General features: G+C 44.3%; 1 protein-coding gene across 1 annotated transcript in view; it reads left to right on the top strand.

The window, feature by feature from the left end:
• The first annotated feature begins 3,349 nt into the window (after positions 1–3,349).
• Positions 3,350–16,224, top strand: part of BMP6 (bone morphogenetic protein 6) — a 26,690-nt gene continuing 13,815 nt past the window's right edge. The window contains exons 1-2 of the mRNA XM_024738685.1: positions 3,350–3,398; positions 5,081–5,276. Of these exons, the coding sequence (XP_024594453.1) occupies positions 3,350–3,398; positions 5,081–5,276 (245 nt within the window). The remainder of the gene's footprint in view (positions 3,399–5,080; positions 5,277–16,224) is intronic.

The raw sequence follows: 16,224 nt of genomic DNA, 5'->3' as shown, positions 1-16,224 counted from the left end.
AGCTGTGGCCATGACTAGATTTTCCCTGGGGCCTGTAAAACTTCCGTCATGTCTCTGAAAGGAAAGACTTTAAGAGAAAAAGAAAAACTAAACACTCTATGATTCAGTGATACGTACATATGTAGTAAAACTTTTTCAAAGGCAAGGGACTGGGAATTCCCTGGCGGTCCAGTGGTTAGGACTCCATGCTTTCACTGCCGAGGGCGTGGGTTCAGTCCTTGGTCGGGGAACTAAAGTCTCGAAAGCCCAGAATAAATAAATAAATAAAAGAAAGGCAAGGGACTGCCAGACATTATTCATGATCTGAGGTCCCTTGTGGGTGGGAGTGGGGGATGGCACCCGGGAGGTATATTGTTCACCTTCCAGTTTTTAGATTGGGTGCTGGTCTCATTTGTGCTTCGTTATTATGTTTCATGACCTCTGTAAATTACATATATATACATACTTTTGCATGTATAATACTACATAATTTACATTTATAATCTTAACCTAGTAACGTTTATTCTTTTGGGCTGTGGCTCCTACCTGTTGACGAGAGGTCTGGTGCTGGTCTGAAATTTCAGCTGGTATCGTCTGAGGCAAAGAGAGAGAACAGAGTGAGTTTTATAAAGCGAAATTGATTCAATTTCAGGGATTGTATATGTCCTTGAATTACATCCTCCCTACTTGATTTGGTGTTAAAAGGACCTTTAAAAATAAAATCAGAGTGTTAAAAGGGTGCAGTTTGTTGTCTTATTTGTTTTATTGTCCTTACAAAAGGAAAACAGAAACAGTAGATGTCCTTGTGTAAGGTCATTACCATTAAAAAAAATGTTTTCAGTGGTCCTTGAAATAAAAAATTCTAGGAATTGTTGCTTCAGAGAACACAGTACAAACGCCAGGGCTGACGACACTTAGGACAGTGATTTCACTCACCTCCCTTTCCAGAGAACGTAAATCCTCCACTGTACAAAGCTCATTTAGAGACGTGAGTAGATTTGAGTAACTCAGCAAAGACATATTCTCAGCTCAGACGAGCTCGATTGTCAAATACCGCTAAGGATGCTTCCAACTACCATCTGCTGAGCCCTTCCTCTATCGCTGACTGTCTTGTACAGACTGTCTCACTTAATCCTCAGAAATGTTATTCCCATTTAACTGATAACTGAAACTTTGGCTGGTATCTTGCTCGCTATCACCTGAGTAAGATAAGGGGGAGCTGGATTTCAAAACCGTGTTGTCAGCTTCACACTTCGTCCACATTCTTGGCTACTACCTCGCTACTACCTATTCCACACACGGCACCATCTTTGAGAAGCTAGATGCAGGGGCTACAAAACAGGTACTGAGCGCTGGATCCCCACCTCAGCCCCCTCTCATTTTTCTTGAACTGTCTGATGTTTAAGGAGCCCAGGTCACAGAGCTCAAAGGGGAAATGCTAAGCTCATTGGAACCATTGCCGTTTTACGGTGGTGGTCTTCAAACGCACATGTAGGCAGTGACCTAATTGGACTTATTTCCTGTATCCCTATGAGACATTAGCAAATGCACTGTGTAACTTTAATTGTGGGCAGAAGATCTGGGGAGAGAGGAGGCATTCCAAGCAAACTCCGATGACCAGTAGCTGAGGTCTCCTGGGAAGAGTGAGGAAGATGGTGTAGCTTTGAGCTAAGAGGCACGAGGAGAGGTGCAGGTGACAATAGAGTTTAGGTGGGAGAGCTTGTAATGAGGTGGGCAGCAATCAGAGACTCACGGGGTGGGGGGTGGGGCAGAGGAGACCACGCCTCTCCCCCAGGAAGGATTAAGGAAAAGCAGGAGGAAGTGGAGTGCTTCAAGACCGACCAGAGGAGAATGGGGGAAATGTACATATAAGGCAACGAGTTCTAATTCGCACGGTAATAAAATGGAAGGCTTTGAACTATGCTTCCACCTTCTCATTTTTAGATTCTTTATCTATCTATTCACATCTGTCTGTGAGCAGCTGCCAGGATCCTTCCTTAGTCACACACACTGCCTCCCAGGATTTCAAAATCCCTCCTCCTTAAGAACTGCGTGCAGTTTCTCCCCTTCCTGGCAAGGTCAGACTCTCCTTCTCTCTTCCTCTCTTACCCTCCCTTCTCATCTTGTGTCAGTCGCCTCTTACCGTGTAACAAATCACCCAAAACTTAGTGGCTTCAAACAGCAAGGTACTGTTATCATCTCTCACGGTCTGGTGAAAAGACTAGGATGAACTGGGTGGCCCCCCCCTCAGGGTCTCTCATGCAGTTGCAGTCAGGTGGTCACTGGGGTTGGGGTCATCCCAAGGCTCCAGTGGGTTGGACGTCCAAGATGGCATCTTCATACCATGTCTAGTGCCTCAGCTGAGGTGGCTGGGGACTGACTGGGCTCTTCCCTCCCTCCTTCCTTCTCCCTCTGTGTCTCTGTGTGCCACACAGCCTCTCTACATGGTTACCTCGGACTTCCTCATAGTCTAGGGGGTTCAGAGTAGTTGCACTTCTTACGTGGTAGCCGTCTTTCCTTAGACATTCCAAGACACCTAAATGGAAGGAAGTTCCAAGCTTATGACTTAGCCTCAGAATCACTCAGCACCACTGTTGCTGCCTCTTGTTGGTCCAGAGAAGGTCACAGAACCAGCCCAGGGGAGAAGGGACCACCTAAGGGTGTACATACAGGAAGGTGTGGTTTACTGGGGGTGGTATACCTTTCCAAAGACTTAACATATTTCTCATGTATTGAAATGTCTGTCCCTTCTCTCCTCCTTATAACTGAAACATCTTAAGTCACTGTTTTATTTTTAAGTCACTGTTTTATATCTTGCTTCGCATCCGTAGTTTTTCTTTCTGTTGTTTATGTTAAGAGTGATTGGACGACTTCTTTGAGGAATTCTTATGCATTCTCTCAAAAGAATCTTAAGAATATGCTTTCATTTCTTGATATTGAAATTTTTAAGCACCCAAGAGGCCCTAGAGAAAAGCTGCGTGACTCTTTTTTAGAAAGTCTCTTTGGGAAATCAGATTCGATTCACTTTTTAACCACTGATGATAACATATCAAACTGAAAAGGCAGATCAGTTTTAGGGAAAAGTGATCCACCATCAGGTGTGGGTGTCCTTGGGTGAACTCCCCAACAATATTGCTTTTCATGCTTAGCCACTAATTAAAAAACCTGTTCTCTTGTTGGGACTGAACCATGGTTTACTTTCTGGCTGGACCTTTTTTTTTTTAACTTATATTCAAGCTCTTACACAAGCCAAAGCTTACTGTTTTTTAACAACTCCCGCCCCCAGAAAAGGGATAACTTGAATCTAAAAGATTTGTTGCATAGCTACATGGCAGTTTCAAAAATTCTTTATTTAAAAAACCTCGTACCGATGGATGGCTTAACTTTCCCAAGCTTCTGCAGTGCCATCGAGGTCTCAAGTTCGTGTAAAGTTATTGGCTTTAAAGGAGCTTAATCTGCAGAGCTTTTCTCTGGTGATTATGGAGAACAGCACATGGGGGAGAAAGTGGGCCATTGGAGGTGGCAAATAACTTGATCTTTTTTTTTTTTTTCTACCCACAAGCCCTGGAAAAACTCTGCCATCAAGGATTAATTTGCTCATGAGATTTTACTGTGGTTGCCATTAAGAAAAACCTAACAGGAGCAGCAGGGCAGAAGCATTTCTGAGCTCTGGGGAAAAGAGTCAGGATTTGTGGTGGGAAGCAAGATGCTCGTTTTTCTCTCCTCCAACGATTATGAGTTAGGCATCCGAGGCTGACAGCGTTTCTCTCACTCAGGACCGTGTATAGAGCCATCTGAAGGCTGACTCTGAAGCATGATAACCTGTAGTTTGTAGTTTTCCATACTTTGTCTTTATGCAGGGAAAAGATTTCATTTAAAAAAAGCTTTTAGGGAGTTCCGTGGTGGCCTAACTGTCAGGATTCGGCGCTGTCACTGTCATGGCTCGGGTTGGGGAACTGAGATCCTGCAAGCCGCGTGGCATGGCCAAAATATGAAAATACAAACAAAAAAAACCGCTTTTACACTCGATGCTTTCCCAGTTTTTAAAAAACGCCTTAGGGCTTCCCTGGTGGCGCAGTGGTTGACAGTCTGTCTGCCGATGCAGGGGACGCAGGTTCATGCCCCGGTCCGGGAAGATCCCACATGCCGCAGAGCGGCTGGGCCCGTGAGCCATGGCCGCTGGGCCTGCGCGTCCGGAGCCTGTGCTCCGCAACGGGACAGGCCACAACAGTGAGAGGCCCGCGTACCACAAAAAAAAAAAAAAAAAAAAAAAAAGCCTTAGACAATCGCATGTTCTCCCGTTGGTGATGTGTTTCCGCAACTCTGTCCTCATACGTGGGTTCTACATGCAGGTTAAATGGAGACCCCGGCAGCTTCACAACCCAGAGGGTCCCTCCCCTCGGAAGCGTTCAGCCCTCAGTTTCCTCCAGTAGAGCGAGGGCAGTGGACTTTAGTTAGAGCAATATTTTCTATGAAGTTTCACACTAAACCCCTCAAGAAAAACTCCCCCTGGACATCAGGCAAAATACGAGAACCGTTCGAGCTTCAGACCCAGGCAGAACGCGCTGCCCACCCCCATCTCCGACCACGGAACACCCCTCCCCCAGCAAAGGTTAGCTCAGGGCTGCCCTTGGTCTTGGCAACTGCTTGGTGGGGAGAGAAGGAACCAACCTGAGGGGATAGGAGAGCGGCAGCAGGAAAGGAGGGCTGGGAGGGGACAACGGGGCCAGGACGGCAGAGGCGTTCTTAGTCACTGTGGCCTGGGTCCCTCCAGCTTCCCTGGGAAGCCCTCTTCCTCTCATGCTGCAGAGGAGGAAGCCGGAAGGCAAGAGTTTAAATAACTTGCTGTCATGCAGCTTGGTTAAATAGTTTCAAGTCGTTAAGGAGAATCTAAGCATTGTATTTAACCCCTGGGGAGAACGAAGGATTTTAATCTCAGCCTGGCAGCCTAGCCCCTGGTTCTTCCCACCACCCACTGGTCCCTCTAATAAGGGTAACGGTAAGCCGCTTAGGAATGAAAACGGGGGAACTTTCTAGATGTAAGCCTGTGGCACCTAGCCAAGTAACGATAGTTGTCACTCTCTCTTGTTTAATCCTATAGTGGAGGACGACAAGGAGTTCTCCCCTCGCCAGCGACACCACAAAGAGTTCAAGTTCAACCTATCCCAGATTCCTGAGGGTGAGGCGGTGACGGCTGCAGAGTTCCGAATCTACAAGGACTGTGTGGTTGGAACGAGTTTTAAAAACCAAACTTTTCTTGTCGGCATTTACCAAGTCTTACAGGAGCAGCAGCACAGGTACGGAGGCTCGAGGAACCCCAAAGGGTGGGGCTGGCCCCCGTTTCTCACCCCGTCACCTTATAACCCCGACTGTGTCTCTGGAAGGTGGCTTGGAGTTCAAGGGCAGCACACGGGCGTGATGGGGGCTGTGTTCCCAATGGTAGCGTTGAGCCAGCAAGACAACTTTTTTGCTCTTAAGGTGAAAATTTCCCCAATAGTTTTCTTTTCCGAAGCAAGCCAGTGAATGGTATCTACTAAGCATCCTTTGTGTTCGGAAAACATATAACTCACTGGGACTAAGATGTTTCCCGCTATGTTTTAGTCCCTACTTCGAATGGTGGACGAGGGTGGCTAACATAAGTTCGCACACGGAAATTATATGAGGATACTGAACCACAAATGCTGCTCATTCAAGCGAGTAGAAGGCTGTGTGCTTGTGCATATAATATACACATATATGATATGTCTTTGAGTGAGTGTGTGTGTATATGTGTGTCTCAAATGTATTTTTTATCATGTAGTTGCAAGGGACCGGTAGACTTTTTTTCCCATGTCTATATTATTCTTGTTTCCTGAAATGAGGCCACACTGTTTGACAGAAGAACTGTGTTCTTGGGGCTGCCTAGCAAATAAAGGAAAACTTCCATGGAGTGATGTTTAGAGCCTCGGAGGGGCTGAGGGATGAAGTATTACAGCAGTTATTTTAGTCCTACATACAGCACACAGAAAACAAGCCCATGACCTTGAACTTTGCTTGTATGTAGGGCTCAGTTGAGTGGTTTGGCCAGAACAGAGTCCGATGCAGAGGTCAGCACTGCCCGTGGTTCTCAGAGGGCAGCAGGTAGGAACTCGGCCCGTGATAGGACATTCTGGCAATTGTGTGGTAAATACGAAGATAAAAGGGAAAGGAAGAGAATGCAGAGGAGGAGGGACGTTTATGTCCTCTATTTATGGACTCTGTTAGCTTTGGTTTTATAAACCGCCTCCAGATTCTTGCTTTTGGTCCTGGGAATCTGTTAATTTCCCAAGAAGGTCCAAAAGTTTGGATTAAGAAGGTCAAGGAAGGAGTCGGGTCTCTCCTGAACTTACGGATCTGTGTGTGGGTCTGTCGCAAATACACACACTAAAATAATAACCAACATGAACTTGCCCCATACAAGGACCATTTTGAGAGCAATGCCAACATTTGGCCCTGATGCATATTCAAGTCCGTAATGAGGGAACTGGAGAAGGAGGGACATGCCAGGCTGTGGGCGCATGTCCTGGTGTTGGACAGACACACGGATGGCTGTCTGTGAATTCTTAGCTGTGGCAGTTAAATTGTAAGTGAAACAGAGCCGTTGCAGGATCTTTATAACAGACCAGAATTTCAGAACGGAAGGCAGGTTTTCTGATGTCTGATTTTCGCTCCTAAATAAAAGTGTATTCCTTGACTTAACTGTTAAGGGCCTCTCTTGAAAAGTAAATTATTCGTTGCTAGATTTTCATCTTTCAGTATTTCAGAGAGAATTGCTATTCAGTGATTCTTCGGAACTGCTTTAGCCATCGATTTTCAATCTGCCGAAGTATTGGTCCCATAGCCTTTCTCCGATGGAAGTAACCTGCTGGTGCCTTTTCTGGCTCAGACATTTGTTTGGAAAACATAGTTTTCCGTGTTCTGCAGGAAAAGCTTTAGAGTGAAAACACTAGGTTGGAGGTGTTGTGACTATGGGGTTTTTTCAAAATTATTATTATTTTAAAAGAGAGAGAGAGAACGCGCCGGCGGGCCGTTTGTAAGGTTCACGCTGAACTCCAGCCAAAAACAAACAGCTGCCGTCAGCCTCAGATCGTGGTGTCACGCTTCCTCCAGGCCAGCAGCGAGCTTGGAAAACAGAACTCCCAAATGGTCCCAACCTTTGCTGACTCCGTGTCAAAGCAGAGTTGTAATTTCTCTGCGTTTTAGGATGGGAGCATTTGGTGATTGGATGTGTTTAATTTTTGTGCATAGGAAAGGGGAAATCCTGGGAGAATTGGGAGAATTTCATGCTTTTAAAGAGTTCCAGTTGGCCAGGAGAAGATTTTCTTATCAGTGGGCCTGGAGCCCAGGCTGCCTGCGGTTTGCTCATGTCCTTCCAGAGGCCTCCAGATTGAACTGTGGGACCCCTTCTGGGGAAGGGTTCGATCTCCCCATCTGTACCATCTTGGGGTGTCTTGGCTGAAAAGGACCCTCCAGGCCTGTGAAGAAACGTAGCTGTCTAATCTGTTTCAGTGAAATTTGTAGCATTTGATGGATCAGCTTAACACACGTGTGTGTTGCAAAAGAGTTGGCCTCCTTGGAAAAGAAAAAAGGCAGGTGTTTCAATGCTGAGTCATACCCTCAGCTGAGGCAGAAGAAGTTCTGTGTTGGGCCTCCTGGTGTAAAGGGCAGCTAGGGAGCCTGACCCAGGGAGGGTCAGAAACGATTCTTGGAAGATAGGCCATTGCTCTGAACTCTGTTGGAACCTTATTTCTCTGACTGGTAAGAAATCACTGGACCAGGTAAGTTCAAAAAAGTGATGAGTTGAAGAGATGGTGCTTTGAGGTAGGACGGGGTAACAATTGATACAGTATTCAAAACCTGAGAATAAGCCAAGAGGTGGAATCTAAGTCCTGAAAAGACCTGGAGCAACTCGCAGAGTGGAGTGGGGTTGGCGGCAACCCCACAGCATACGCGGTCCTATCAGAGGAGCACAGGGCGCCCTTTGTAGTTTACTTTATTTGGAGTACAGTGTGGGGTTGGTATCTTAAGATGAGTTTGGCGTTACTATCTGATGTAAGAAATTGTTACGTTTTTATGATGACCTTGGTGGAAACTGGCATTTATACAGTGCTTAGGGTTTGGGAAAGACCTTCCCCCATGTTCCTTCCTTAGGATTTAGCCATGACCCCATCAGACAGCTGGGCAAGCAGGTTATCCTTAGAAGGATGAAACGTGGCACATATGGATTTTGCCAAGTCCAAATTAGGCCTAAACTGTGATCTGCTTTGATTCCCTCAAAGTCATCCCAGTGACATGGGGACAGTCCTGAGATAAAGGTGAAGTGCCAGAAAGAGGTAAGCAGTCCCCTCACGGCATGCCTTGCATTTTCATCTCCTTAGCTTGGATGCGAACATCTCAAGGATGCTTCTGTTTGGATGGCATAGGAGACAGCTCCGTTGGGGGCAAAAATGTGTCTGTTAGAATTCAGGCCCTGGTATTGATACTTGGGCTTTCAAGGCCTTGCGATGGAAAACCTCTGCAAACCTTCATCGATCTTTTGGTCAACCATGGATCTACTAGCAGTTCTTCTAGAGGACGGGGTGTGGAGGAGAAAAAAGACTAGAAGAAATTTACATAAAAGTACTTGTCCTTATTCACAGTATTATATCTTTGTCCATTTATTTTACCGTTTTCTCCCGAATCTCATACACACTAAGCTGTCTTCATACTTGGAGGGTAAAGGCTGCTCTGATTAACCGTCAGCCTTCCATTGTGCGATGGAAGGTTGTTCATGGTAGCATGTTGCTTTTCATAACGTGTACTCATGATCTTTACTTTTATAGCACCTATAGATTAATAGTGCAGTTTGGGGGCCTTTAAGAATAGCATTTGCATCTACATTTCTATCTGGTGAAAGACATACTTTGACTCTTCTTATTCAATTTTATATATCTGGAAGTCAAAGTCAAACAGCATCTCTTGAAAGCCAGCCAGAAATTTTTTGTGTCTGAAAGATGGTTCTGTTTGGTACATGAACTGGCCACACGTGCCTCTGATAGTCTTGACATCCCATATTCTACTCTCTGTGGTTTGGCAGTTGTATTACCTGGCAGCGATAATCTATCTTCTGTGTATAGGGTAACTTTTCTTTTTTGTGTTCTATCATGGTGCAGTCCTTTGGAAGACATTTAAAGTGAGAATTAATTACCAAATTCAAACTTCAGTTCCTCCTGGTATAAGCGGTATCACGACTCTGTTTGCAGACAGGCAAAGCAGGGTTTTTTGTTTTGTTTTTTCAGTTTGGTCCATATGTTTCATCCTAACTTCAGAATCCTTAGGATTGGAAGATGTGCATCTTTGAATCAAGGGAACAGGGCAATGCTGTGTTAAAAGCTGGTTTTTAAAACCAAGAAAGATTTCCTTAGGCCACCCAGAGGCCATGCCGGTGGAGTCCCCAGAAACAATGCCAGACTGAATTATTGTTTAAAGTTGTGACCAAGTTCACCATTCTGACCTGCTTTTTAAGATAGAATATAATTGTCCCAGGAGAAAAAATAACTGTCAAAAGGCAAAAAACCAGCTTTCCAAAAATTTTTAATTTGATTCGCTACTCTGAACCATTCACAGAGATAGGGAATGTAGGAGTAAGTCAAGGAAGGGGGGTGGACATGAGTCCAGGTTGGGACATGTCTGAGTCATGGTTGGATGCCCAGGAGGCAGTGGGACATGGGAGTGTTTAGATCAGCAGAATGAGCTAAACTCTACAGGAATGGATATTTGAGATCACACGTGAACTAGAGATGTAGATTAGATAGCTGTGTAAGAATAGAAAAACCTAACTGACCCTGGACCATTTATTAAAAATACTATCTTCTTTCCATGCACATCAGTGGCATTTTTGTCATGTATCAGGTGACCACATGTGTTTGGGTCTGTTTCTGAGATCTTTATTCTGTTCTATTGATTGATTTTTCTCGTATCAATAAAAACTCTGATTCTTTCAGTTTTGTAAGAAGTCTTAATATCTGGTGTGTAAGTTCTCCAAATTTGTTCTTTAAGGTTTTCTTGGCTATTGACGGCCCTTTGCATTCTCATATATATTGTAAACTCAGCATTTCAATTTCCACAAAAGAAATTTGCTGGGCTTCTGTTTGGAATTTCATTAAATTTAGAGCTTGATTTGGGAACAATTGACTCTCCCTAATATTGAGTGTTCCAGTCCATGTTTATTTAGGCTTTCTCTAATTACTCTCAATAACATTTTACAGTTTAGGGGGTCTTGGATGTTTTTATTGGAATTCTTCCAGGAATTGAAGTTTTTATCCTATTGTAAATGATGTTATTAGCTTTTAAAAATTTCAGTGTCTAATTCTTTTTTGCCCACATGTAGAAATGCAATTGATTTTTTTTTTTTTTTTTCGGTACGTGGGCCTCTCACCGTTGTGGCCTCTCCCGTTGCGGAGCACAGGCTCCGGACGCGCAGGCTCAGCGGCCATGGCTCACGGGCCCAGCCGCTCCTCAGCATGTGGGATCTTCCAGGACCGGGGCACGAACCCGCGTCCCCTGCATCGGCAGGCGGACTCTCAACCACTGCGCCACCAGGGAAGCCCTGATTTTTATATATTGATCTTATATCTAGCAAGCTTGCAAATTTACATATTAATTCTAATAATTTTTCTCTGCAGAATTTTAGAATTTCCATGAATATGATCATGTCATCTATAAATATTTTTATTTTTTTCTCTGTAACTCTTATATTTTTCCTTCTCTTTTTCTTGTTTTATTGTGCTCACTAGATATCCAGTGCACTGTTGAATTCCATTCAGATTTCTGTTAGATTTCTAATCTCAGATTGGAAAGCTCTGTCAGATTTCTAATCTAGGGGGGGGGAATGTTTAATATTGCACCATTAAGGGTAATGTTTGCTATAAATGTTTTTGTAGATACTCTTTATTTTATGAAGGAAATTCTCCTCTATTCTTAGTTTGCTATGGGTTTTTAAAAATTAGAAATCGATGTGGATTTTATCCTTTTTCTGAATTTTTTGGGATGATTATAGTTGGTCCTTCATATCCATGGGTTCTGCGTCTGTGGCGTCAACCAACCATGGATCAAAATATTTGAAAAGAAATTCCAGAAAGTTCCAAAGAGCAAAACTTGAATTTGCTGTGTGCTGGTAACTGTTTATTGATACATAGCATTTACATCGTGTTAGGTATTATAAGTAATCTAGAGATGATTTAAAATATACAGGAGGATATGGGTAAGTTATATGCAGATACTGTACATGATTTTATATAAGGGACTTGAGCATATGGGGATTTTGGTATCCAGGTATTTTTGGTATCCAGGTTTGGGTCCTGGAACCAGTCCCCCAGGGATATTGAGGGATGTCTATATATGATTTTTGTCCTTTATAGTGTTAATGTGATATACTACATTGTATGATTTTCAAGTGTAAAGCCAACTTCACATCCCTGGAACAAACCCAGCTTGTGATTTATTATCCTTTTAATATAAGGCTAGATTCTAAGATCATGTCTGAGAACTTTATTATCTGGATCACCTGTGGGTCTGTTTCTATTATCTATTTGTTCCCTTGGTTTTTCCTCATTTGGTTTCATTTCCTGGCATGCCTGATAATTTTTTAAAATTAAATTCTGGGCGTTATTTATGAAATCAGTTCTAGATACTGGTATCTCCTTCCAGACTGGGTTTCATTTTCTTCTGGAAGGCAGAAAAACTACAGACAGGTAGATCACCTTGTTCTCTTGTCTTAACTGAGGCTGGGTTTCCAGATGTGTTAAGCCTTCTCCATTTCTGGTTTTCCTTTTCTCCTACAGTTTAGCTCTTTAGGGGTCTCAGCTGAAGGTCTAGGTTGTTTACCAGAAGTTCCCTTCCTTGGTGGCCTCTGAACTCCTAATTTTTTAACTCCCCAGTATTGAGAGACTGCCAAAAACTCTGCTTTGCCTTTTATCCTCTAAGCAGTTTCTTTCTGCTTGTTTTCTCAGCTTCCTCCTGCATGCAAACACAGTCTAATATTTGGCAAGCATCTCAGATGGAACTATTAGAGTTCATGGACACCAGGACTTGAAGGGCCAAGGTCCTGGAGGAAGTGAACCCAAACTTCTATGAGATCACTTTTATGAGCTCACTTCTCTACAGCCTCTTTCCTCTGGGACCTTAGCCCTTCAAGTCATAACTTCCTGAAGCTGCAATTTGCGTCCCCAGCCAGCGAGATTGCTCCAAGCTCCTGGCTGCTTCTCCTTTCTGTTTGACATCCTTGCGTCATGCTAGGAATTAACAAATACCCTGAGATGAAAAAGCAACAGCAAATACAGGGTTCTCTTCTCTCTGAGCTCTTGACTCATCAACCATTGCCTTTCTCGGCTGCTCTAAGATGGCTTCCAAGAGGTTTGTGTTTTTAGTCTTAGCAGGAGTGTTAGTTGGATACATCGTAGCCAGAAGCATCCATGTCTGAAGTATCATGTTTTTATTATTTTTATTTGGAAACCTTTATAATGAATCCCCACAAATGTTGATGTTTGAGTCATTAACCAAACAGTATAGTTCTGGAAACCAGACCTGAACGCGGTAGTTGAGCCACGATCTAGGCGAGTTGTTTTCTTAGAAAAGCATTTCTCATAGACTGATTCTCATAAACTGATTGCTGTATGAATTCTGTCGGATGTTCGGTGCTGCCTCCCAAAGTGAAGTAATGTGAACTCTTATCTCCACCGACATGAAAGTGAGATACCTGGGACCGTTTTCTTTTATGAAGAGAAGGGCAAACTTGAGAAAGCCAGGAATAGGAGAACCCTATTGTCGTTTGGGTGGAGGAAAATCAAAGCCTTTTTATCGCTGTGCCCAGCCACACCTGTTTCTCTTTCTGTATCTGGCTTTCAAAGGTCCCATCCCCAGGGACTCCTGCAATCTTACTGCTGGCTTGATAATCTCTGACGCACTCAGCGTGGGCCCCGGGCAAGCACTGAACTTTTCAGTATTTGTTCCTTTGCCCCTGAAAAGGGGATACTGTAACCGACCCACAAGTGCTGTTACGTAACCATTAGTTTCATCTTCTTAGTCAAGAACATATTCCTTAGACTTGGAATCATCTCCCTGAAGTTAAAGAAAAAAAAAAAAAAAGATTCAAGAAGCTACCAAACCTTCTTCCTCTGCCTGTCTACGTTCTATTCTTTACAAGGGCACAGGGGAGCTGAGAAGGTTAGAGAGGGATTAACATTATCACACAGAATTGGATACACTCAGAATAATGCTAAGTTTGGGGAGAGGGGGATGTCAGGGCATGGGGAACCAGAGGAACTATTGTTTGGAACTGTTTATCCACTCGGTAAATGTGGCAGAGAAAAGAAAATAGGTCTGAGCTTCCCTGGTGGCGCAGTGGTTAAGAATCCACCTGCCAATGCAGGGGACATGGGTTTGAGCCCTGGTCCGGGAAGATCCCACATGCCACGGAGCAACTAAGCCCGTGCGCCACAACTACTGAGCCTGTGCTCTAGAGCCCGCGAGCCACAACTACTGAGCCCACGCGCCACAACTACTGAAGCCTGTGCTCCTAGAGCCCGTGCTCTGTAGCAAGAGAAGCCACCGCAACGAGGAGACCGCGCACTGCAACAGACAGTAGCCCCCGCTCGCCGCAACTAGAGAAAGCCCGCGCGCAGCAACGAAGACACAACGCAGCCAAAAATAAAATAAATAAATTATTTATAAAGTAAATAAATTTATTTAAAAAAAGAAAGAACATAGATCTTTGTTTCTGGAACTGTGCCTTCTGGATTATTAATTCCCAGAAACAGGTTGCTTTGGTTGCCGGCATCTCCCCCGGGACGTCTAGCTTTGTGGGAGTTGGGCCATGGTTGTGGTCAAGATTTTGTTTTGCTATTTCTTTTAAAATCACAAATTAACAGTATTTTTACCATTTTAATTCCTCATAGTAGGCAAGGACGTGGATGTGGGGTTGGTGATAAGAACTAAAACATACAAGATTTGCCCATGACATGTTTAAAAGGTGGCAGACCCTTCATCCAATCTGTGTTCAATCTGTGTTGGAGTATTTGCCCCGGTGTCTGGGGGCCAAAGAGGACAGGTTAGGTGGCTGTGAACTTATACGAAGTAATCTTCCACCTTCCCCCTCTCTCCCTGTCTCAGACACATAGAAGCAAACCTTCTAATAATACTGCTGCTTTGGACTTGATCTAACCTGTGCTTCTGTTTATTAGTCTAACTCTAACTCCCTGAGGGTGAGGCCAGCCCCTAAGACAATCAAACACTTGTGAAGCCTACATGACTTTGCATGATTTGAAGGAGAGGAGCAAGATATTTTGAGAGCAGACAGCTTTGAACCTTAAGTCTAAAAGGCAGGCCAAGGTCATTCTCCTCATACTCCAGAGGGAGAGTGCTGGAGGACAGCGCCTCTGAGTGTGGTCCCCAGACCAGCGGCAACAGCATCACCCGGGAATCTGTTTTTTGTTTTTTTTTTTGCGGTACGTGGGCCTGTCACTGCTGTGGCCTCTCCCATTGCGGAGCACAGGCTCAGGACGCGCAGGCCCAGCGGCCACGGCTCACGGGCCCAGCCGCCCCGCGGCATGTGGGATCTTCCCGGACCAGGGCACGAACCCTGAGAGTCCCCTGCATGCGGACTCTCAACCGCTGCGCCACCAGGGAAGCCCGGGAATCTGTTAGAAGTGCGAGTTTGCAAGGCCCTGCCTCAGAAACTCTAACAGTCTGTGTGTTAACAAGGCCTCCAGGGGATTCTGATGCAGGCTGACCTTGAGAACCTCTGCTATGATGGTCAAGAGCCAAGTTGCCTGGGTTCACATCCAGCTGAGTGAGTGTGACCAAGTTGCTTAACCCATATGTGCCTCAGTTTCCTGCTCTGTAAACCTGTGGTGGTGTGAATAGTATTTTGTTTGCCTCTTTGGGCGGTCGTGAGAAGCTAACATATGTAGGAGAAGTCCTACATATGTTTACACGGTAAACACCATGTGAGGGCAAAGCTGTGTTAATATCCTGACAGCAAAGTGATTTGTACTGGTTTATTGAAGATGAAGTATCCCTTACAGAGTGGAAGTGCGTTTGATATATGAACGTTTAATGCTCATCCTAGAGGTGCACATTGGGTAAGTTCAAGTGCCATAAAATCAATGAGAGCTTGGCTGATTATATAATAATAATGTTTATTCACCCTTGTTACTCAAATCCGTGTGTGTGTGTGTATAGCAGTTTACTCTGATTTGTAATGCTTTGTTTTCAAATACCCTATTTCTTTCTATCTTTTTAGTTGGTAAAAGTTCAGACGTAAATCCTCTATATACGATACATTACATAAGAAAAAAGTAAAAATCCTTGCCTTACTGTCTAATTTTCATTGATTTTTGACTTTCATTCTATTTGAAAATTGTACTTCTCGCCTAAAGAAGACCTCGATGCCACTGGAGTGGGGTTTAGAAGGGAGCCCCTGCTGTTTGCGTAGCAAAGTCAGGAGCGTCTTGTTTGAGGCAACACTTTGACAGAGTGCGTGGACTGAGAAGGTCACGTGTCACTGAAGAAAAGTAAATAGATGTGGGTCACACCAGACCCATTTTAGTGACTTGCCATAAATAGTGTCTCTTAAATACCTGAGTTACTGGAAGCATTGAGCCAGTGAAGTCCCTCCTCAAAGCTGTCATTCTTTTTGAAAGTTCCTCACCCTTTCTGAGTGTGCGTCAGTGGTGTTTTCAGTCTAGACAGAGGGCTTTGTGCCTGGGAAAAGGAGGAGGGTGAGACCGGGAGCCACTGGAGTCCCAGCAGCAGGCGTTAGGCATCTCAACCTTTACTTCCTGCGCGACCTTTCACCCCTCCGACACTGACCCTGACATGAGAAGTCGTTCATGATTTCTCATCCTGTACCAGCCCTGAGCATCTGGACGTGTTTTCTGTATCCAGCCGCCATTGGCATGGATGTGCAGGGGATTTTAAGCTCTGACTTTATTATTCCAAGCCCTTGTTTGGGTAATTACTACCTCTGCCCTGTACTTCAGAAAAAAATTTTTATTGAACTAGAGTTGATTTACTATATTTTGTTAGTTTCAGGTATACGCCAAAGTGATTCAGTTCTGTGTGTGTACATACACACACACACACACATACTTTTTTCAAATTTCTTTCCATGATAGGTTATTACAAGATGGTGAATATAGTTCCCTGTGCTATACAGTAGGTCCTTGTTGTTTATCTTTTTTTTTTTTT

The sequence above is a fragment of the Neophocaena asiaeorientalis genome, unplaced genomic scaffold (assembly GCF_003031525.2).
Source record: "Neophocaena asiaeorientalis asiaeorientalis breed wild unplaced genomic scaffold, Neophocaena_asiaeorientalis_V1.1 scaffold307, whole genome shotgun sequence".
Lineage (NCBI taxonomy): Eukaryota > Metazoa > Chordata > Mammalia > Artiodactyla > Phocoenidae > Neophocaena > Neophocaena asiaeorientalis.
This window is presented reverse-complemented; position numbering and strand designations above follow the sequence as displayed.